This window comes from Sapajus apella, unplaced genomic scaffold (genome assembly GCF_009761245.1).
Source record: "Sapajus apella isolate SASKATOON/1434 unplaced genomic scaffold, GSC_monkey_1.0 scaffold43, whole genome shotgun sequence".
Classification (NCBI taxonomy): Eukaryota; Metazoa; Chordata; class Mammalia; order Primates; family Cebidae; genus Sapajus; species Sapajus apella.
The window spans coordinates 17525418-17549732 of record NW_022436983.1 but is presented as its reverse complement, the minus strand read 5'-3'; the positions used below and the strand labels follow the sequence as shown (position 1 = coordinate 17549732).

The 24315-nt window shown below is 44.5% G+C and overlaps 1 protein-coding gene and 1 non-coding gene across 5 annotated transcripts in view; both read right to left on the bottom strand.

Annotated features, from left to right (window-relative positions):
• Positions 1 to 23927, bottom strand: part of RCAN3 (RCAN family member 3) — a 42825-nt gene extending 18898 nt beyond the window's left edge. Inside the window, exons 1-2 of one of the 4 annotated variants that reach the window (XM_032300829.1) lie at positions 23228 to 23927; positions 10888 to 11142 (exon numbers count right to left, since the gene is read on the bottom strand). In XM_032300829.1, the coding sequence (XP_032156720.1) occupies positions 10888 to 11082 (195 nt within the window). In that variant the 5' untranslated portion in view covers positions 11083 to 11142; positions 23228 to 23927. Of the gene's footprint in view, positions 1 to 10887; positions 11143 to 22516; positions 22808 to 23227 lie in introns of those variants that run through there. The other 3 variants (XM_032300831.1, XM_032300828.1, XM_032300830.1) reach the window with 3 other exon arrangements.
• On the bottom strand, positions 14451 to 14614 carry LOC116566675. Its single transcript, XR_004275959.1, has one exon. It is a non-coding gene; the product is annotated as a U1 spliceosomal RNA (small nuclear RNA).
• Positions 23928 to 24315: the final 388 nt, after the last annotated feature.

Genomic DNA, 24315 nt, shown 5'->3' with positions numbered 1-24315 from the left:
GCCTTCTTCATGGACATTAGAGGGTGGAAGAGATTTTTATGTGCTGGCCGTCTTTCTGCAGGCACATAAACCTGAATGTACATAGAGACAACCATGGTAAGGAACTGAAGCGTATTATGTTGTTGTTTTGAAGAATAAGGCATCCTGGCCAGGCATGGTGGCTCACGCCTGTAATCCCAACACTCTGGGATTACAGTGCAGGCAGATGACTTGAGCTCAAAAGTTTGAACCAGCCTGGGCAAGATGGCAAAACCCTGTCGCTACAGAAATGTACAAAAACTGCCTGGGTGTGGTGGCGTGTGCCTGTAGTCCCAGGTGCTCAGAAGGCTGAGGTGGGAGGGTCATTTGAGCCCAGGAGGCAGAGGCTGCAATGAGCCAAGATTGCTCTACTGCACTCCAGCCTGGGCAACAGAGCCGGACCTTGTCTCAAAAATAATAATAATAGTAATGAATAAGGCATCCTTTCTATTCCTGAACATTGAGTCCAGAAGCTGTTGGATGGAGCCATGTATGTAGCTGTGCACACAGCTGGGCAGTGGGGGCTCCGCAGCGGCCCGGAGCCAGGTGTGGGGTCCAGGTAGGGCAGGGCAGGGCAGGGCAGGTGGTCACTTGGAGTGACGTAGGATGGGGTGTTGAAGCCCAGCAGGGATGAGGACAGTGTGCCCAATGAGGGGCTGCCCAACATAGGCTAAGGGGAAGGGTATTCCAGATTCAGAGCAGGCGGACTGGGGGCTGGAGCCCAGGCAGGGTGGGAAGGTGAGGGGGTGTTGTGTGGGAACTCAGCAGGGGGCAGTGGAGCCCTGTGGGGTGAGGGGGTGTCTGTATAGGGGCAGCCCAGCACACACAGGAAAAAGGTGGTGCCAGTCACAGACAGGGGAAGTGAGAAAACTCTTTAGTACTGGACTAGAGCTGGATGTATTAAGTGTAAATACATGCATGTGCATGCATGCAGATACATGTATGCGTGTGCATGTATGTAGACACATGTATGCATCTGCATATTTCCTAGCCCTGTCCACTGAAGGGCCTAGGAACAGGGACACTCCGAGAGCAAAGGACACGGCCAACTCTCATATCCTGGTTTCTGTACACTCTTCCCCACTGAAAGCAATCAGGGCTCCTTGGAACAAGGCTGACTCCTAGATCGAAACTGTATGTTGGGGCCCAAGTGCTAGGGCTGAGGCAGTGAAAGTACCAAATAATTCTGGAATATCCTGTGCTAGAAAGTAAGGAAGTACTCAAAGAATGGTGGGCACATGTCAAAAAGATACAGAAGCCACCCTGAAGGGACAACCAGTGGCCAAATCTGGACACACTGAGGCATCAAAATAATCACAGGAACAGATTATAACAAATGAATAAAATAGGAAACCATGAACCTTACTGTATCAATAAGCTGAATACACTGAAAGTTGGATGAGGAAACAGGACATCTGCAGTTTCAAAGTACCTCCCACAAATTATTAATTAATTACAAGGAGAAAAAGAGCAACTTGACCGCAGAGGAGTCTGGCAGACACCACCTTAATCAAGGGCTCTGAGCAGAAAGGGGCAAATTGAAAGCGAACCATCCAACAGGACCTGAAGGGAGGAGAACAGCGTCACTTCTGCAACGTTCTGGCCAAAGATGCACTGAATCAAATCCCGAGGAAACCTCACACAAACCCAAAGTGAGAGCCACGCTACAGAATAACTGGGCTGTATCTTCAAGAGTGTGGGGATGCTATGAACAGTGAGGGGAGACGGACTTCCTTCAGATTGAAAGGGACTCAAGACATCTGATGACTAAATGCAATGTGTGATAAACAACTGCATATTTTCACTATAAAGGACGTTACTGGGACCACTGGCAAATCCTGAATGGGATCTGAGGATTAGGAGGCAGAAATGTAACAACATTAATTTCCTGGTGTTTGGTGTTTTCTCCCAGGAAAACGCATATTGTATTAAGTACTGAGGAGTGACCACCATCATTGCTGGCAACTCAGGCTTTAAAATGGTTCAGGAAAAGCAGAGTGCTCTGTTCACCTAACCACTAAAAGAATCTTGTTTTTCTTTCTTGAGATGGGATCTCATTTTGTTGCCCAGACTGGGATTTAGTGGTGATATCATAGCTTACTGCTGCCTCAAATTCCTTGGCTCAAGAAATCCTCAGCCTCCCAAAGTGCTAGGATGACAGGTATGAGCCACCATGCCTGACTTATTTACTTATTTATCCTCACATATAAATATATTATGAACATGTTGTACTGTCCTAAATATGACATAAAACTTACAAAAATAAAAATGTAAATCGGGTAAGGAAATAAAAAAATAGAAAAGACATGGTTATTGAAACTAATTTATGAGGGTTCAACGCAAATGTTGGGGCACGTAGATTAGTTTTCCAGTTGTTTCTCTAGCACCTATTTAATGAACAGCAAGGCTCATAAGCCAGGCTCTGTGGCAGGCAGTGCAGAGATGACACACATGCCTATTCTGAGCTCCCACACTCCTGAATCACCCCGTCCCCACCCATGGGAACACTCTGCTTTGGAAAGGTTAGGAACATATACATATGGGTAACCTAGCTTTTTTTTTTTTTTTTTTTAAACGGAATCTTGCTCTGTCACCAGGCTGGAGAGCAGTGGCACGATCTCGGCTCACTGCCACCTCCGCCTCCCAGGTTCAAGCAATTCTCCTGCCTCTGCCTCCCGAGTAGCTGGGATTACAAGTGTGCGTGCCACCATGCCTGTTTTTATACTAAGAGTGGCGCAGGGAAGGAGGACAAGCTCGTTCTCTGTCCTTCCAGGTCACATTTTCAAGCTGGTCACTTCTATGGACAACTGGGGCTTGATCTGCTGAGGAGGCAATAAGAACCCACCTGAGAACTGCTGGCTTCGGTGTCAGAACACAGAGGAGCTTATTCACTGGGTTTAGTTCCCCACTGGTTTGAGGGCTACCATATGGAACTTTAACTCCCTCAAGCTTCCGGGTCTGTACATGCATCAATATGGCTGAGCAACCTTGTACAGGCAGCACAGAAATGCTGGGACCGGAAGACAGGGCAGCTCAGGCCAGGTACGAGGTCACACCTGCACACAGCTGGCTGCTCCAGCAACAACTGGGTGAAAAGAGGATTAAAGTGGGGCAAAAGAGGTGTCCAATATACACATGCCACACACACAGATGTGTATGAATATATGTATGCATGTATTTAAATACATAAAAACATATTGCCAAGGACACTAAACTCAAGAAAAATAGTTTTGTTTTTGTTTTGGCATGATTTTTACTGTGGTCAAATATACAAAACACAAAATATATCATTTTAACCATTTTTAGATGTACAAGTCAATGGTATTAAGTATAGTCATACTGTGTGACCATCATCACCATCCATCTCCCCAATTTTTCCATCATCCCAAACAAGCTCTCGATACATTAAACCATAAATCTTTTTCCCCACCCCCTGAAAAACCAATATTCTATTTTTTTTTTTTGAATAGTCTCACTTTGTCACCCAGGGTGGAGTGCAATGGCACGATCTCGGCTCACTGCAACCTCCACTTCCTGGGTTCAAGCGATTCTCCTGCCTCAGCCTCCTGAGTAGCTGGGACTACAGGCGTACGCCACCACGCCCAGCTAATTTTTGTATTTTTAGTAGTGATCGGGTTTCATCCTGTTGGCCAGGCTGGGCTCGAACTCCTCACCTCAACTGATCCACCCGCCTCGGCCTCCCAAAGTGCTGGGATTACAGGTGTGAGCCACTGTCCATGGCCTGTTCTATTTTCTATCTCTATGAATTTGACAATTCTATGTATCCCATATAAAGTGGAATCACACAGTATTTGTCCTCTTGTGTCTGGCTTAGTATAATGTCTTCGAGATTCATCCATGCTGTAGCAGCACGTGTCATAATTTACTCCTTTTGAAAGCTGAATGATATTCCACTGTATGTATATAACACATTTTATCCATCCATTCAACAACTGCAGAATATCTGGTCTGTTTCCATCTTTGGCTATTGTGAATTATGCGGCTATGAACACAGCTGTACAAATACCTGTTCAAACCCCTGATTTCAATTGCTTTGTACCCTGAAGCAGAATTGGTGGATCATATTGTAATTCTACATTTAATTTTTTGAGGAACTGTCACACTGTTTTCCACAGCAGCAGTGTCATTTCACATTTTCACCGCAATGCATATGGGCTCTATTTTCTCCACTCCCTGCCAACACTTGTTTCTGTTTTTATGCTAAAAGCCATCCTAATTGATGTGAAGTAGTATCTCATTGTGATTTTGATTTGCATTTCCCTAATTATTACTGATGTTGAGCTGACTGGCCATTTATATATCTATTTTGAAGAAATATCTATTCAAGTCCTTAACCCATTTTTCAATTGGGCTGTTTGAGTTTTTTTGTTGTTGTTATTTAGGAGTTCTTTATATATTCTGGATATATTTTTTGTTGTTGTTGTTGAGGTAGAATCTCACTCTGTCGCCCAGGCTGGAGCACAGTGGCACAATCTCGGCTCACTGCAGCTGTCGCCTCCTGGGTTCAAGTGATTCTCCTGCTTCAGCCTCCCGAGTAGCTGGGATTACAGGTGCACACCACCACGCCCAGCTAATGTTTTGTATTTTTAGTAGAGACGGGGTTTTGCCATGTTGGCCAGGCTGGTCTCAAACTCCTGACCTCAGGTGATCCACTCACCCTGGCCTCCCAAAGTGCTGGGATTATAGGCATGAGCCACCATGCCCAGCCTCTTCTAAGAGTTTTATAGTTTTAATTATAACATTTAGGTCTTTGGTCTTTTTTTTTTTTTTTTTTTTTTTTTAAGGAGATGGGGTCTCATTACGGTTGTCTAGGTTGGCCTCAAATTCCTGGGCTCAAGCAACCTCAGCTTCCTGAGTAGCTTGATCTATTTTGAGTTAATTTTTTACCTGATATAAAATAAGGATGCAGTTTCATTCTTCTGCATGTGGATTTCCAGTTTTCCCAGCAACTTTTGTTAAAAAGAAACTGTCCTTTCCCCTATAGAATAGTCTAGGTAACTTCGTTGAAAATCATTTGATCCTATATACAAAGATTCATTTCTGGGATCTCTATTCAATTCCATTGATCTCTATGTTTGTCTTTATGCCAAAACCACACTGTTTTGACTACCATTAGGAAGTGTGAGTCCAACTTTGTTCTTTGTTTTCAAGATTGTTTTGGCTATCTGGGATTCTTGAGGTTCCATATGAATTTCAAGGTAGCTTTTCTATTTCTGGAAAAAACATCACTGGGATTTTGGTAGGGACTGAGCTGAATCTGTAGAGCACTTTGGGTACTACTGACATCTTAATGTTATTAAGTTTTCCAGTCCGCAGACACAAATGTCTTCCCCTTTATTTGTGTCTTCTTTAAATTTCTTTCAACAATGTTTAGTAACAATGTCTATAATTCTAAATCTCTATAAAATTATACAGATTATACTGTATAAGATTTAGAGACTTGACTAGGTTGTTTTTTGTTGTTTTTCTTTTTTTTTTCCGAGATGAAGTTTCACTGTCACCAGGCTGGAGTACAGTAGTGCAATCTCGGCTCACTGCAACCTTCACCTCCCAGGCTCAAGCGACTCTCCTGCCTCAGCCTCCTAAGTAGCCAGGACCACAGGTGTGCGCCACCATGCCCAGCCAATTGCTGCATATTTAGTAGAGACGGGGTTTCACCATGTTTGCCAGGATGGTTTCTATCTCCTGACCTCGTGATCCACCCACCTCAGCCTCCCAAAGTGCTGGAACTACAGGTGTGAGCCGCTGCTCCTGGCCCAGGATTTCTTAATTCTAAACTTCTATGATTCTCTAGTATTTAATTGAGCCTTGCAACTAACTAAATTACTAATTCTTGACCAGAACAGCAATATAAAACCAATTAAACATTTACTGAAACCTTATGATGTTTCATGCTCTGCTAAACACAGTTCACTATAACAGAGATATTCTTCCTTCGAATCCTCTTTTTTAATTCCCAAAGTTAAAACATCACTTTCCTCAAAGGATTCTACTTTTTCTGGGTTGAAGGCTATGCTAGAATACACAAGCAATTGATTTAGTCTAAAAATCATAAGATCACTCAGCTTCCAAATATCATTTACTTTTCTTAAATAATATTTTTGATTCTTCTTTAAATCGAAGGTGCAGAATCAATGCTTGAAAGATTTAAATTGCGCATAATCTCAGATGAAATCTCCTATGTACTATTTTACCTCACTCAGCTCACAGTTCTGTTTCTTGATCATAGTACTGTATCACTAATCCTCAACAACCATCTTACAGAATCCATTTATTCAATAAGCACTTAACAGGTGCTGCTCTGGACTGGGAACTCAATGAGATGCTCAGTGTCACCCATCAAAGAGCAGGACAGCAAAGCAAGTAGTGATGTCTTAATATCCCCGAACCACCATAATCAGAAACATAGAGCAAATGTCCTATGGTGAGGAGGTCAGACGGTTTTTTTTTTTTTTTTTTTTTTTTTTTTTTTTTTTTTTTTTTTTTTTGAGACAGAGTCTTACTCTGTCACTCAGGCTGAGTGCAGTAGCGCAATCTTGGCTCACTGCAACCTCCACCTCCTGGATTCAAGCAATTCTCCTGCCTCAGCCTCCCCAGTAGCTAAGACTACAGGCATGCATCACCATGCCTGGCCAATTTTTTTTTATATTTTTAGTAGAGGTGGGGTTTCACTGTGTTAACCAGGATGGTCTTGACCTCCTGACCTCCTGATCCCCCTGCCTCGGCCTCCCAGAGTGCTGGGACTGCAGGCTGAGCCACTGCAACCTGCCAAAAACAGTTTCATATGCAAAGGGCAGTACTTTGCAAGGGCGTACATTCTAAAAGCCATACTGCATTTCTTTGTATGGGAAGTCCTGTTGAGAAGACTGCTGGCACTAACATCTACCAAGTCCCCTCAGAAACCAAAACCTAAGGAAGAAAAAACAGCCCCATTTCTCATGTTACAAAAATCTAACCTATATTTTGAAAACTGCTCATGTTCAAAAGCAAGATTAATTTGCTTCTGGAGGGGCCAGGCATGGTGGATCACACCTATAATCCCAGCACTTTTGGAAGCAGAGGTAGGAGGATCGCTTGATCCCGGGAGTTTGAGACCAGTCTGGATAATATAGCAAGACCTTGCCTCTTAAACAAACAAACAAACAAACAAACAAACAACAGTCCAGGCACAGTGGCTCACACCTGTAATCCCAGCACTTTGGGAGGCCAAGGCGGGCGGATCACCTGAGGTCGGAAGTTGGAGACTAGCCTGGCCAACATGGCGAAACCCTATCTCTACTAGAAGTACAAAAATTAGCTGGGTGTGGTGGCATGCACCTGTAGTCCCAGCATTTTGGGAGGTCAAAGCAGGTAGACCATCTGAGGTCAGGAGTTCAAAACCAGCCTGGCCAACATGGTGAAACCCTGTCTCTACTAAAAATACAAAAAAATGAGCCAGGCATGGTGGTGCACACCTGTAATCCTAGCTACTTGGGAGGCTGAGGTGGGAGGATCACTTGAACCCAGGAGGCAGAGATTGCAGTGAGCTGAGACTGCACCACTGCACTCAAGCCTGGGTGACAAAGACTCCATCTCAAAAAAAAAAAAAAAAAAAAAAAATTAGCCAGGTGTGTTGGTGCATGCCTGCAGTCCCAGCTACTTGAGAGGATGAGGTAGGGGGATTGCTTGAGCCCAGGAGGTCAAGGTTACAGTGACCTACGATCGTGCCACCACAATCCAACCTAAATGACAGAGCAAAACCCTGTCGCTTTTAAAAGAGAGAGGAAAAACTAGGGTTAAAAACAACAAACAAGCAAACACAATCACATTGGGACACATCCAAATCTGTCAAAGAAAAATGAAGCGCTGCCTGTCGCACTCCTGATGGAGCTACTGATTAGCAGAGCACATGCATAAAATTAACAACCCTACAGCTGAGGAACATACATTGAAAGATAAGTCTATTTCTCCATTTATTTTTCTTATAGTGTATCTTCCTATGATTTATTATCCCCCCCAACACTATTCTTAAGAAATATTGATGAAAACACAGAGCCAAAATCCAATGATCTAAAGCAAAGATTTGACTTTACATGATAATTGCACCTGTGTTATTTATTCTACTGTTCAGAAGAATGTAAACACTTACTCCAATAGTTAGAAACTTATAAAGACAAAAACTTTTTCAAGTGAGAAAAAAAATTGTTTTAATAGAGATGGGGTCTTACTATGTTGGCCAGGCTGGTCTGGAACTCCTGGGTTGAAGCGATCCACCTGCCTCAGCCTCCCAAAGTGCTGGGACTACAGGTGTGAGCCACTGTGCCCAGCCAGAAATTATTTTCTGAAATTAATGTGTTTAATTGCAAACAGGATTATTCTGTCTATAATCCAACAGAAGCAACTGTTTTTTGCACAGAGATGACCTGAACAAACAGGTGATTTCAGGAAAAAATTAAAACAAAATAAGACATTGATAGGAAAAAAATGTAAAGGGAACATTTGATTCTGCCCATATTTTAAAAAAATATTTCTTTAATAGAAATAGGGTCTCACTATGTTGCCCAGGCTGGCCTCAAACTCCTGGCTTTAAACGATCCTCTCGCCTTGGCCTCCCAAAGTGCTGGGATTACAAGCATGAGCCATCATGCCTGGCCTTGATCCTGTCCACATTTTATATCCAATTGATAATCTATAGATAACTATAATACAAACATTTTATATCTTGTCATTTCAGTTAGGCATATTAAATAAAATTTACTAGGAAGTCTGCTGACCTGCTCTTACTAGAATTTCTGCTGGGATGATTTCAGGTATAAATTTAGGTTAGACATAACCCCCAAATGGTTTGAAAAATGAAAACCAACAAGAACCTAACTATCCTTTTCGCAGGTTAAAAATTTCCCAAGCTACAGTTAAAAAGAAAAGGTTGAAATAGAAAAGACTGTGAGATTTCTAAGAGCATTCCTACATATACAGTGTTTTTTAGTTGTTTGTTTGTCTGTTTTTGAAATGGAGTTTCGCTCTTGTTGCCCAGGCTGGAGTGCAATGGTGCGATCTCGGCTCACCGCAACCTCCGCCGCCGGGGTTTAAGCAACTCTCCTGCCTCAGCCTCCCGAGTAGCTGGGACTACAGGCACATGCCACCATGCCCAGCTACTTTTTGTACTTTTGGTAGAGACGGGGTTTCACCATGTTGACCGGGATGGTCTTGATCTCTTGACCTTGTGATCCGCCCACTTCTGCCTCCCAAAGTGGTGGGATTACAGCTGTGAGCTACTGCGCCCAGCTGGTATATAGTTTTAAGATAAACTGGCAATACATGTGGTTTTTACAACAAATAAACAAGGTTAACTTATTTATAACATAAAAACTTAGAGCTCTTAGTATGAGAAAAAAAGGATGACTTCAAAATGTCTAAATTATGACTGAACTTGGGAAAGCAAATAGCATTTGTAAATGAGAACAACCCTGAAAGACACAAAGCCGGTGGCCGCAGCCCCCTTCCCTGTTCTGCTTCGGGGTGGGTCATCTCCAGGCCGGAGTGCTCTGAGAGCTCCCTCTCTGCTCTGCCCTCTGCTCCCATCGCTCCGTCGTCCAAGTGCTGCGGGCTGAACTTCCTGACATGATGGCCACTCTGCTCAGAAGCCCTCTAGACCATTTCCCACAAAAGGACAAGCTCCTGAGCTGGACATTCATGGGGTTTTGCTGGGCGGTCCCATACTGGCCCTTCGAGCCGGATTTCTCCTGACTCTGGCCACATATCAGCTATGTGTGAAGCACACAGAATGGCCTGCCACTCCTGAAATTGCCGACACTCTCCCGATGCAGCTCTTTTCTCATTCTGTTTCCTCTGCCCAAAAGTCCCTTTCCCTGCCCTGCTAGAATCCTACCCGGCTCTCAACAGCCCTTCTCCAATGCCACCTCCCTGTGAGATCTTTTATTCCACTGGCTGTGATCCTTCCTCCTTTCTTACCTCAATGCACTTTTAAATTTATTATTATTTTTTTATTTTATGGAGATGAGGGTCTTACTATGTTGTCCAGGCTGGTCTCGAACCCTTGGGCTCAAGTGATCTGCCCACCTCAGCCTCCCAAAGTGCTGGGATTATAGGCACGAGCCACATGAACAATTTTATTACAACAAAATCATAAATAGCCCTAATAGGTTTTATATAAATTAGCCCCAGGAAAAATTCCTTCTTTTGTGAATGCACTCCCAAGTAATAGGAACCCCGGCTAAAGAACCCAAGGTGTTCTTTAATTACAGTCTCCGAAAATGAATAAATGAATAAGTAAGTGAATGGATTAAATAAGACTTGACTCAGAGTTTACTTAATGCCAGTGCCTCTCAAAGAATCCATGGAGAAGGACTGGTTCTGAAACATTTCCTATCTGTTGCAGACTCATACTCAGCTGCAAATACAACAAAAACTCGGTGGCAACATCTAAAAGTGGGCATAAACTTTTTTTTTTTTTTTTTTTTTTTTGAGACAGAGTCTCACTCAGTGTAGTGGCGAGGTCTGGGCTCACTGCAACCTCTGCCTCCCAGGTTCAAGTGATTCTCCTGCCTCAGCCCCGTCAGTAGCTGGGATTATAGGCACGTACCACCACGCCCAGCTAATTTTTGTATTTTTAGTAGAGACAGCTTTCTCCATGTTGCCCAGGCTGGTCTCGAACTCCTGACCTCAGGTGATCTGCCTGCCTCGGCCTCCCCAAGGGCTGGGATTACAGGCATAAGGCACTGAGCCTGGCCTAAAAGGGGACATGCACTTTCTGCACTTATTTGTCAGGGACCAGTCAAGCTCTGTTTCTCCAAATCCACACACATTCAACATGATACAGATGCAGGGAAAGAGAGGACAGATGCCTACCTTCTGCTCTTGTGCCTCAAACACTGCTTCATGGACGCTGCAAGCAAAAAGTGAGGTAGGCAGATCACTTAAATCCATCATCTCATCCAAATCATCTTCATTTTCACCAAAAATCATCTCTTCTTCCTCTTCTTGGTCAGTGCTACACAGATCTGACTGGCTATCATTCCAGGATTTCATAGTGTCCCTCAGCATTGTTTTGCAAAAGCCAGTCTTTTCCGTCTGAATAATCCTAGGATGTCTATCAGGTACCCACTGTTAAAAAAAAAAAAAAAAAAAAAAAAAAAGAGAAGAAAATGCAGAGATAAAACTCTGAAAGCCAAATAATGTTCCAATCAATCAGTGTCTCCAGGCAACAATTCATCAAATGAAGCAATTTTATTTAGAAAGATAAATCAGTATTTAAAACAACGCATTACAGTCCTCATAAGTAAATTCTAGATATGCTCATTTGATTTGCTTAGCATATTTTATGTAACATATTTCACTGGCAATGATTTATTAAGAAAAAAAGGCAAAATGTTTTCTAGTGAACTTAGTGGGGAAAAGGATAATATAAAATGAGATCTCATCAATATGTGCTCCGGTTTACAAGCAGTAGAAAGAAAAATGTGAACCAGAAGAGTCTCCACATATTTGTTTGGGGTTTTCCATCTACAACATTGTAACTGGCACAGCAGGATACAACCCACGCTAATTCCCTCACCATCTGCACCCTGAAATATGGTCTGTGATGAGCTGACTCTACCTCTCCTAACCAATTTGTTCTTTTTGAATATACTCTGAAAGAATTAAGTGACACAGAATCAAAAGTTGTTTATAAATCCAGTCTTTGTTAATATTAGAAATATTTGCAGTAGGCAAAATTTAACACAGAAAATCAAAAAGAGGGCCAGGTACAGTGTGGCTCAAACCTATAATCACAGAAATTTTGTGGGGCCTTTTTTTTTTTTTTGAGATGGAGTCTTATCACCCAGGCTGGAGTGCAGTGGCGCAGTCTTGGCTCACTGCAACCTCCGCCTCCCTGGCTCAAGTGATTTTCATGCCTCAGCCTCCACTACAGGCGTGCACCACGATGTCCAGCTAATTTTTTGTATTTTTTGGTAGAGATGGGATTTCTCCATGTTGGCCAGGCTGGCCTCAAACTCCTGACCTCAGATGATCTTCCCACCTCAGCCTCCCAAAGTGCTGGTCACAAATACATTGCTTACATACAGTACAGTACAGGATAGTAATTCTGGAATAAAAATAGTGAGGTTTTTTGGTATTCTACAGTATCAGTCAAGACTACTTCTAAGAAGTAAAATCTTAACACATTTGTATAAACATTTTCTGAGGGCCTATTGCTTGGTGCTGGGGAGTGAAGAAGACGTGGTTTCTGCCCTCAAGGCAACTCCTAGCAGAGCCAGACTTTCTCTTCTTCAACAATGCTAAGCACCCATTCTCCTAAAGAACCCCATTCCACCAGCTGTCAGCTATACTTTTTCTTTTTTTCCTTTTTAAGATGGAATTTCGCTCTGTCACCAAGGCTAGAGTGCAGTATCGCAATGTTGGCTCACTGCAACCTCCTGGGTTCAAGTGATTCTCCTGCCTCAGCCTCCCAAGTAGCTAGGACTACCGGCATGTGCCACCGTGCCTGGCTAATTTTTGTATTTTTAGTAGAGACAGGATTTCAGCGTGTTAGCCAGGCTGGTTTCGAACTCCTGACCTTAAGTTATTCACCCGCCTTGACCTCCCAAAGTGTCAGCTATACTTTCAATTTCTCCTTCTCCACTTGTTCCTCTCTCTCAGCAAACATATGTGTTCCCGGGAGCCCTACGATCTGGATTCTACCCTCCCCTCACCCTGCCCCCGATTCTCCTTCACCTTCCTACCAGCTCCTCGGAAATGTGATGTCCTCTTGCTGGGCTCCCTCTGCTCTAGTCACTCCTGAATTCAGTGCAGTTGGGCCTCCGCACTACCTTTCGGCTGCAGCTGCCCTCCTCATGAACAGTAATGGCTTCCTAACGGCACCTCACACTTTATCGTGCGTCACTGTCTTATAACTGCACTGCATTTTTTCCGAAGTGAAGGTCTGTGGCAACCCTGATTGAGCAAGTCTATCGGTGCCATTTTCCAACAGCATGTGTTCACTTCGTGTGGGTCACATTCTGGTAATTCTCACAGTATTTCAAATGTTTTCATTATTATTTTATCTGTTACAGTGATCTGTGATCAGTGATCTTTGGTGTTACCATTGTAATTGTTTTGGGGCACCACGAGCTACACTTGTATAAGATGGTGGACTTAATCAATACATGTTATGGGTGTTCTTTTTTTTTTCAGACAGAGTTTCGCTCTTGTTGCCCAGGCTGGAGTGCAGTGGTATGATCTCAGCTCACTGAACCTCCTGGGTTCAAGCGATTCTCCTGCCTGAGCCTCCTGAGTAGCTGCAGTTACAGGTTATGTACCACCATGTCCAGCTAATTTTGTATTTTTAGTAGAGACAGGGTTTCTCCATGTTGGTCAGGTTGATCTTGAACTCCTGACCTCAGGTGATCCTCCTGCCTTGTCCTCCCAAAGTGCTGGGATTATAGGCGTGAGCCACTGTGTCTAGCCTATGTGAACACTCACAATACCTGTTGTGAGTGTTCTTAATCAATGAATACATGTTGTGGGTGTTCTTAATCAATATGTGTTATAGGTGTCCTTAATCAATACCTGTTGTGGGTGTTCTAACTCCTCCACTGACTGGGGTCATTCCCCTGACTCTTTCCCTCTCCTTGGGCCACCCTATTCCCTGAGACACGACAATATTGAAATTAGGCCAATTAATAACCCTACAATGGCCTCTAAGTGTTCAAGTGAAAGGAAGCATCATGAATCTCTCACTTTAAATCAAAGGCCAGCAATGATTAAGCCTAGTGAGGAAGGTATGCCCTGAGAGGCCGAAAGCTAAGTCTCTTGCACCAATCAGTCACAGTGTGAAGGCAAACAAAGAGTTCCCAAAGGAAATCAAAAGTGCTACTCCAGTAAACACACAAATGTTAAAAAAGGCCAAAATAGCCTTATTTCTGATATGGGAAGTTTGAGTGGTCTAGATATAAGATAAAACCAGCCACAACATTCCCTTAAACCAAATCTAGTCCAGAGCAAAGCCCTGACTCTCTTCACCTCTATGAAAGATGAGAGAGGTTAGGAAGCTGCAGAAGAAAAGTCTGAAGCTAGCAGAGGCTGGTTTATGAGACTGAAGGAAAGGAACTGTCTCTGTAACATAGAAGCGCACGATGAAGCAGCAAGCGCTGATGTGGAAGCTGCAGCAAGTTATCCAGACGATCTACCTAAGTCATTGGTGACAGTGGCTACCCTCAACAACAGATTTTCAATATAGATGAAACAGCCTTCTATTAGGAGAAGATGCCATCTACGACTGTCATAGCTAGAAGTCAATGCCTGGCTTCAACGCTTCGAAGGACAGGATGGCTCTTTTGTTAGAGGCAAACAGAGCTGGTGACTTTCAGCTGAAGCCAACACTCATTCACCATTCTAAAAATCCTATGGCTTTTTTTTTTTTTTTTTTTTGCCAGGGGAAAACGGGAACACAGTCCCCCACTACCACAAATTATGCAGTCAAGTTTCCCACATTTGGGGAAATCGCAGGGGTCAGCACATCCAGAGTGCTATGGATAGGCCTCGCCCTGGGAAAACCACCTTCGGGATCATGGTATCTCCCCTGCCAGGTAAGTATAAAAAATCCTATGGCTCTTAAGAATTGTACTCAATCTACTCTGCGTCTGCTCTGTGAATGGAACAATAAAGCCTGGCTGACAGCACATCTGTTAATGGCATGGTTTGCTGTATGTTTTAAGCCCATTCTTGAGACCTACTGCTAAGAAAAAAGACAAGATTCTTTTCAAAATATTACTACTGCTCACTGACAATGCACTTGGTCACCTAGGAGCTCTGACAGAAATATATACAGAGAGATGAATGTTTTTTTCATGGCTGCCAACACAATATCCATTCTGTGGCCCATGATCAAGGAGTTACTTTGACTTTCAAGTCTTACTATTTTAAGAAACACATTTCCTAAGTATACAGCTGCCAGAGATAGCAACTCCTCAGATGGATCTGGGCAAAGTAAATGGAAGACTATCTGGAAAGAAGTCGCCATTCTAGATGCCATTCCGAACACTCATGATTCATGGGAAGAGGTCAAAATCACAACAGCAACAAGAGTTGGGAAGAAGTTGATTCCAACCCTCCTGGATGACTCTGAGGTAGTCAAGACATCAGTGGAGGAAGTAACTGCAGATGTGGTAGAAACAGCAAGAGAATTAGAATTAGAAGAGCCTAAAGATGTAACTGAATTCCTGCAATCCCAAACAAAACTCGAATGGATGGAGTTGGCTGCCTGTAAATGAGCAAAGAAGGTGGTCTCTTGAGATAAAATCTACTTCTGGGGAAGATGCTGTATACATTGTTGAAATGACAACAAAGGATTTAGAATATTCCATAAACGTAGTTGATAAAGCAATGGCAGGTTTAGAGGGTTGGCTGCAATTTTGAAAGAACTTCTATTGTAGATAAAATGCTATCAAACAGCATCACATGCTACAGAGAATCTTTTGTGAAATGCTGTTCTTATTTTAATAATTGCCACAGCCACCCCAAACTACAGCACCAGTACCACCCTGATCAGCCAGCAGCCATCAACCTCAAGGCAAGAACTTCCACCAACAAAAAGATTACGACTCAATTGTTGGTATTATTTTTTGAGATGGGAGTCTCACTCTGTCGCCCAGACTCTAGTACAGTGCCGTGATCATGGCCCGCTGTAGTCTTGACTTTCCCAGGCTCAGGTGATCCTCCCACCTCAGCCTTCCAAGTATCTGGGACTACAAGTGCACACCACCACGCCTGGTTAATTTTTGTAATTTTTGTAGAGACAGGGTTTCGCCATGTTGCCCAGGCTGGTCTTAAACTCGTGGGCTCAAGTGATCCACTCGCCTCATCCTCCTGAAGTGCTGGGACTACAGGTGTGAACCACCACACCAGCCGATCATTAGTATTTTTTTAGCAACAAAGTATTTTTAAAATTAAGGTATAGGGCCGGGCGCGGTGGCTCAAGCCTGTAATCCCAGCACTTTGGGAGGCCGAGGCGGGTGGATCACGAGGTCAAGAGATCGAGACCATCCTGGTCAACATGGTGAAACCCCGTCTCTACTAAAAATACAAAAAATTAGCTGGGCATGGTGGCGCGTGCCTGTAATCCCAGCAACTCAGGAGGCTGGGGCAGGAGAATTGCCTGAACCCAGGAGGCGGAGGTTGCGGTGAGCCGAGATCGTGCCATTGAACTCCAGCCTGGGTAACAAGAGCAAAACCCCGTCCAAAAAAAAAAAAAAAAATTAAGGTATATACATTGTTTTACGACACAAGCTATTGTACACTTAATAAACTATAGAATAGTATAAACAAGACTTTTATGTGCACTGGGAAATCAAACTTTGTGTGACCGGTTTTACTACAGTGGTCTGTAACCAAATCTATGACATCCCCAAAGAAGCCTGTAGCTGATACCCAGTTTCAGGTCTCAGCCTATCTCTGGAGCACATGACTGGGCTGCCCGTTCCATCCATTCTTGGACCTCCCTGTGTCCCTGCCTTCTGGGTCTTGGCTCTTCCTGGCCCTTCTTCCTCAACAACGCTGTCTTTTTCACTGCCTCTTTTTTCTCCACATCCTCATACTCTTTTCCTCATCTTCCCTCCTGGATGATTTTATCGACACTGGAATATTTAGCTCTGTAACCACCAGAGGTTCTCAACTAAGTTCCTGCCTCCCTGTGGGTCACACACACCTGTGTCAATACTGGTTCTCCTTTCATGCAATGACTTTGAGACAGGATGAATGTCACCAATGTTGGGAGGGAAGCCAGAGCAGAACCTTGGGCAGTAAGGAGGATGGGCAGTTTGGAAAGTACCATGTCCCCAAGAGACTGCGATCAGCCTGCTGGTCTTTCCTACCTACACCCTTAAAAATCACTGATTTATATGGCTACATTCAAATTTATATACCAAGATTCATTCTCTCTCCCGAGTTCTAGTCACTCTCTCTCCCGAGTTCTAGTTTTTTTTTTTTTTTTTTTTTTTTTTTGAGACAGAGTTTCACTCTTGTTGCCCAGGCTAAAGTGCAGTGGCACAATCTCAGCTCACTGCAACCTCCGCCTCCTGGGTGCAGGTGATTCTCCTGCCTCAGCCTCCTAAGTAGCTGAGACTATAGGCACACACTACCACACCCAACTAATTTTCTGTATTTTTTTCTAAGTCGCCACTGTAATTTTTTTTCCTAAGTCACCACTGTCTGTAAATTATTTTTTGTATTTTTAGCAGAGATGGGGTTTCATCATGTTGGTCAGGCTGGTCTCGAACTCCTGACCTCAGGTGATCCACCCGCCTCGGCCTCCCAAAGTGCTGGGATTACAGGCCACTGTGTCTGGCCATATTTTTCACTTTCTATTGAATATATCTATCTAGGTGGCCCACAGGTACAACAACTGTTTTTAACTTATTCATTTATTGTGCCAGAAATCTTCAATCTGAAACCGGGCCCTGGGGGTGTGAGGCAGGGAGTGATACTGTACCTCACTGTGGCTTTCATTACAGTCTTTTTCAAGACAAAGTTGTTGGGTGGACTTTGTAGCTCTTACAGTGCCTGATTCATTTTTCTGTCATACACTTGTATTGTGATAATTTATTGGCAAATCACTTCTAGCTACCAGTGTGTATCTGTGAAGTCCCAGGTACTGGCAGTTTCCCGCTCACAGTGTATGCTTAATAAAGGTGGCTAAATAAAAGCAGGTAACATTGTGGTTTCGCTACTGATATATCAGCACAGACAAATATACACTGAATTCTGCATAGGACTGGAGACAGCTTCCCAAAGGAGGTGATGAGACTTCAAGGATGAACAGAATTTCAGCAGGAAAAGAATGGGGAACATTCCACACAAAGCCAGCAGGACATGAACAAAGGCAGGAAGACAGTAGGACCAGCATGCACAAAGTTCACATTATCTGGCCTCGCTGGGGTGCAAGGTGTTTGGTGGGGGTCGCATGAGACAGTCAGAAAGGCAGGTATGGGCCAGGTTGCAAAGAAAGAAGGGGTACAGAGTGTTGCCATAAAAACCATGTCAATGGCATGTCAATATCAGCATGCCATTGTGGGTTTTTAGGCAGGGAAATGATAAAACCAAATGCATTTTAACTTTTGGTATCTCTAAAAGTGGGCTGTCTTTATATCTTATCTCTTAGAGGCACTAATGTTTTTATCCCTATTCCTAACCCATTAAAAAGAGGTAAAGAAAACACTGTGCCCACTTTTTTGGTGGCTGGCAAGTTGGGGAGCTCTGACTGACTAGATTTTGAAATTTGAGAAAGTCAACTTACTCTGGGTAAGATTTTTTTCTTTGTTTCAAGTTCCCTCCTCTAACCCATAAAAAGATTTTAAAAAACAGAGCACAGGAAATAATCCTTCACCTGACTTAAAAAAAAAATTCTTAGAATGTTACACCTTCATTTCCTGTTTTCTACCTTCAATTTTGAGTGCCGTTTATATATAACTTCAAACAGAAGCTATAAGAATAGCACAAGGAACTCGGGTACACTGTATCCTTTACCCAGAGTCACCGATTCCTTCGGTTTTGCCCATCTGCTTTATCTTTCTCTATTTTTATAGATGTGTATTTTCTTGAGCCATTGAAAGATGGAGCATACTCCCTTTACTTCCAAATACTTCAGTGTATAAGAACAAGATCATTTTCTTACATAACCCACAGAATAATTACCATAAACAGAAAATTTAACATCGATATAATACTATTATCTAATGCATAATTTATCAAATGCATAATCTGGATTCAAATTTTGTCAGTTACCCTAATAATGTCTTAGTTATTTTCCTTCTTTTTTTTTTGGAGACAGGGTATTACTCTGTCACCCAGGCTGGAGTGCAGTGGAGCAATCTCGGCTCACTACAACCTCTACCTCCCAGATTCAAGCAATTCTCTGCCTCGGCCTCCCGAGGAGCTGAGGGTGCCCACCACCATGCCTGGCTAATTTTTTTTTTTGTATTTTAGTACAGATGGGGTTTCACCATCTTGGCCAGGCTGGTCTTGAACTCCTGACCTCATGATCTACCTGCCTTGGCCCTCCAAAGTGCTGGGATTACAGGCGTGAGCCACTGCGCCCAGTCCTTCAACTTTTTTTTATTGTAAATTATTTGTCTTTTGTCCCAAGATATCTATATTTGTTTCTTTCTTTTCTCTATTTTAGAGACAGGGTCTCTGTCACCCAGGCTAGAATGCAGTGATATGGTCATAGCTCACTGCAACCTCAAACTCTTGGGTTTAAGTGATCTTCCTGCCTCAGCCTTCCAAGTAGGTAAGACAATGGGTACACGTTGTCATGCCTGGCTAATTTTTTGTAGAGATGGGATTTCACTATATTCCCCAGGCTGATCTCAAATTCTTGGCCTCAAGCCTTCTTCCCTATGTTGCCCAGGCTGGTCTTGAACTCCTAGCCTCAAATGATCCTCCTGCCTCAGCTTCACAAATCACTGGGAGTAGTGGTGTAAATCACCATGCCTGACCCAAGATATTTTAATAATCTTTATAGTATTGCTACATTTTCTTCACTTATATATCACTGTATATTTGATAAGCTTAAAAAGGATGGATTGCTGAAACACCACGGTAACTGTAAATGCATCTGAACAGTCCTTACATATACCCTAGAAAGATTTAAGCTCCATAATCAGACTTTATATCTGAACTCTGGTTCCTCCAGTACTTTATGTAAATTATGTTGCCTCTTTGCTTCTGTTTCCTCAACTGTAAAATAGGGCTAATAATAATCCTTACCCAATAAGGATATTAGGAGGATTAAATTAGGAAATCCATGCTAAGAGCTCAGAAGAATGCTTTGCATATAGTTAGTGCTCAATAACTATTTTTACATAGGCACGATCTATGTCAATGCATTGTTGAGATGAAAGGACCCCAACGGTATCAGAACCATTGGTGGAACTGATACTAAAACAATAAAATGAGAAAAACTCATTCCCAAAGGATCTAGTTCCAAGCCGCAAAAAGGCAACAAAAATAAAACACTTTGTATCATTTCATGAAAACTATTCAGTAGCAGATGAGTCAATAAACACCTGTGAAAAGGGAAAAGAAAATAAATAATTTTTAAAAAGTGAGCTACAGAACAACCACTGGAGGCAGTAATATGGCTCCAGAATAAAAGCGTGTCCAGATGTAAAAAGGCTGTGGTGCCTTTTTATAAACCTTACAGAATGTTATGCTGTCATGCAAAGCATACAGTAGCAAAGACATTTTCATTCTGAGGATGGTTCTCTTGCTAAAGACAAGCCATGAGGGTTTTTTAATAGAGTTTGAATTAACATTGTCAACCATTTTATAATTTTCTTTTTAAAAGAAGCTGTTAATAAGTGCAGTTAAATCTGAACAGAAAGATATAGGTAAGGAGATTTTATAAAGTAGCTCAGCTTGTACTTAAAAGGTAAACTCAGTTTCACTACAGCAAAGAAAAAAATTACACAAGTACATTCGTTCTACGTGGTGTAACTGGAGGTGTTGCTAACTTTGTGCCGCTCCAACTGTCACAAGACTGTTCCTCAGTTTGCCAGTCCAGGGAAATCTTGACTGGCCCAGCAGAAAGGGCCGAACCAAAATCCTCCAGCTCCTGTAAACAAAGGTCTATGCTAATCCAGGTTTCTCATCATCTCCAGTACAACTGTAACTGCAGCTGGCTTCTGGCAAATTGTTTCTTCATGGAAATATCAAATAAGTGGAAAAACTCCAGGGAACATGGCCATCTGCTCTGCCACAACAAGCCTGTGACAAAAGTCATCTATCAAGGCAAAATGTCAAGCACATGGAATTGATCTTGCATTTTTTGTTCTGATCGGGAAAAGGTAAATTATTTCTCCTCCAGGATTAAAATAATAATACTTTTTTCAAATTAATAGGCTTCCCAGCTTGGTGAAACATTTCAATATCTTAGCTAGATGCACTTTTTACTTTTTTTATGTGTTCAAAATGCTACCGGACAAACTGGAAGTAAGTAAGTGCTCCGTTTTCAGCTCTACAAGTACCCTGCTGAATAACCTTGGGAAAAATAACTTGGCTTTTTTGTATTTATAAAATAAACAAAATAAAATGCATAAAATATAGAAAATAAACACTCACAGGTGCTTTGGGCAACTAAGTTCCTTTTTTAAACCTCTAAATTATAAATTTCAACTAAGTTAAAAAAACAAAGAACACCTGGACGGGTGCGGTGGCTCATGCCTGTCATCCCAGCACTTTGGGAGGCGGAGGCAGGCAGACTGCCAGAGCTCCAGAGTTTGAGGCCAGGCTGGGCAACATGGCGAAACCCCCTCCACAAAAAAATACATGGTAATACATGGTGCACTCCTGTAGTCCCAGCTACTCGGGAGGCAGAGAGGTCGGAGGATCGCTTGATTCTGGGAAGTTGAGACTGCAGTGAGCTGTGTTTGCACCACAGCACTCCAGCCTGGGTGACAGAGTGAGACCTTGTCTCAAAAAGAAGAAAAGAAAAAAGAGAAGAAGAAAAGGCAAGGCTTTCCAATGCAGTAAAATGTAAAGCTGATGACCTGGCTAAAGAAAAGACTGTTTTCAGGCTTTTCACAGTCTTTCTGCATGGAAAGCCCATTTCTAGATCAATTTTAATCCCCACCAAAAAGAACACATTTGTGTGATGCACATCTAGCTCCTGTATTATGTGTTTACAGAATTTAAGATATTGAACCAAAGCCAATGAAATATTCTTAAATTACATAATATGTAATCACAGCTACAGATAAGTCAATTGCTTCTTTTGCCAAATAGTACATCAGAGACTTCTATGAAAAGTTAAAATAAATGTGGCGTTACTCGGTGGCTTCCAACAAGTGGAAGCGAGTATGTCTGGCTTTCAGCACTACAGGAAAACATCACTTTAAATAATCCTTGTTTGTATCTGAAACACGGATCTGGATTGCTTCCTACACTGAAATCCTAATCTCTACAGGAGATGATCAGACTTTGCACGGAAGCCGGACGAATCAACCTGGCACAGATCACTGCTGCCCTATCTGTCCAGGGGACGGACAGAAGCAGACAGACAAGTTTCAAGAAGTTAGGGAGTCACTAAAGCGATGGTGACCTAGGCACCGTGGGGGAAGCGGGGAAGAGGGGGAAAGACAGGGGGGCTTCCACCTTCCAGGCGCCCCTGCACCGCTCCTGCCTTCAGGGACAGGCTGGGCCTGTCGCCTTTTCAAAAAGTCAAACATTTGCTGAGAGAAAATCGTTGGTGGAGAAGAGAAAACATTTTTGTTTTGTTTTCCAGGACACCACCCCCGAGGCTGCCAGACTAGACTCCGAGCGCGAGACGGGTGCGGCGGGAGGTGAGATCGCGCGCGGCAGCATCTCCAGGTCCCGCGGCTCTGGGCGCCCTCCCTCCCGGGCTTCTCTAGGCGGCTTCTTCCTTTTTTTTTTTTTTTTTTTTAACTTTTCACGCCCCTGCTCCCGCCCCGCGCCCCACCCCCGCCCGGCGCTGGGTGCAAACCTGCCGGAGAGGCCGGGCGCCCAGGGCCCTCACCTGCACGCCCCGGCGCCGCAAGACCGGAGCGGGGAGGGCGACAGACGGGCCCGGGCGGCTCGACGGGGCTGCGGGGAGCCAGGCGCGGCGAGCTGCGGGGCCTCCGGGAGCCTGGTGGGCGGCGGGCTGGGCAGAGGGCAGAGCCAGGAGCGACCGGCTGCAACAGTCTCGCCGCCACGCCCTCGACGCCGGCGGGAGCGGCCGCCTAGGCGGGGACGAGGGCGGTGTCCGGGCCCAGGGAGGCTGCCGGTGCCGCGCCTGCTCCCGGCCCCGCGCGCCCCGCCTCGCACCCTCCTGCTCTGTTAGGGCGCGCGCACGGCGGCGCAGGCGCCCGAGACCGGGACGAGGCGGGGGCCGGGACGGGGGCGCGCGGGGGCCGGGGCGGGGGTGGTGGGGGTGACTCGCCGCGCGCACGCGCGCGCGCGCCTTCCTCCAGCTTCTCCGGTCCCTCGTCACTGGCCTTGCGGGGGGCCTGGGCTGTGGCTGGGGCGGGGGCTTTAGTTTCCCCGAAAGCAGGACGTGTGGCGACCTTCTCGTTTTCCACAGGCAGCAGAGAGAGCCGATCTCCTTTTCCTGCTAGCCAGTAGGACAGTCCCCAGAGCAGCTCGTGAGAATATGACGAACGTTTACTCAGGGCCAGTTACTATGTACACTGTGTCCCGCGCGCGGCGAGTTTACCTCGGTTCACCTCCCGGCAACCGGCAGCCCGGATATTCTCAGATGCGGGGTTGCGGGGGGCATCCCAGCGCCTCGTTGCCCTGGGAGAGGCGGCCGCGAGTAACTGAGCTGCCGCGAGCACTAGGTGTGGGATGGCCCAGGCTGGGTCCAGCCCTGGCGGGTACAACCCTCTTTCCCTCTCGACTCCTTCCCCTCCCCTCTCCTCCCTCCTCCCTCCTGCCGCTCTCCCTCCTCCTCTCACTCCTGGTCACCCCATGCCCTGTCTACCGTTGTCATACAAGTCACACGTTTAATGCTTTCTTTTTCGTGGAAAAACCCTTGCATGCAGTCTTGCTTGTCTCTGACGCCCTAGGAGACCACGGGACATGATTACGCCTATTTCTCAAAGGGAAGAGCCGGAGTCTAAGCTGTTCAGCGAGTTTCAGTGGTAGGACTGGGGCTTACATTGGCAGTTATTATTGTTACCAGTAATTATGATGACAAAGCTCAATAGCCCAACTTGGAAGGCAGCAGGCATCTCTTCCCTTAGCCGGCAGAGACGGAAGCAGGGTCACAGAGCAGGGAAAATAACTTGGCTCAGCTCCCACTTGCAAGGACGCGCAGCCGCCTGGTGGTGCGCACCTGTATTCCCAGCTTCTCAGGAGGCTGAGGCGGGAGGATCGGTTGAGGTCAGGAGTCTGAGACCAGCCTGGACAACATAGCAAGAAAAAAAAAAAAAAAAGAATGTGCAGTTATAAGAAAATCAGCTCTGGCTGGGCACGGTGGCTCATGCCTGTAATCCCAGCACTTTCGGAGGCCAAGATGGGCGGATCACCTGAGGGCGGGAGCTCCAGACCAGTCTGACCAACATGGAGAAACCCCATCTCTGCTAAAAATACAGAATGAGCCGGGTGTGGTGGCGCATGCCTGTAATCCCAGCTACTCGGGAAGCTGAGGCAGGAGAATCACTTGAACCCAGGAGGCAGAGGTTGCAGTGAGCCAAGATCATGCCACTGCACTCCAGCCTGGGCAACAAGAGCTCAAAAAGAAAGAAAAAGAAAAAAAAAAAAAACAGAAGAAGAAAATCAGCTCTGATCACGCACTCAAGG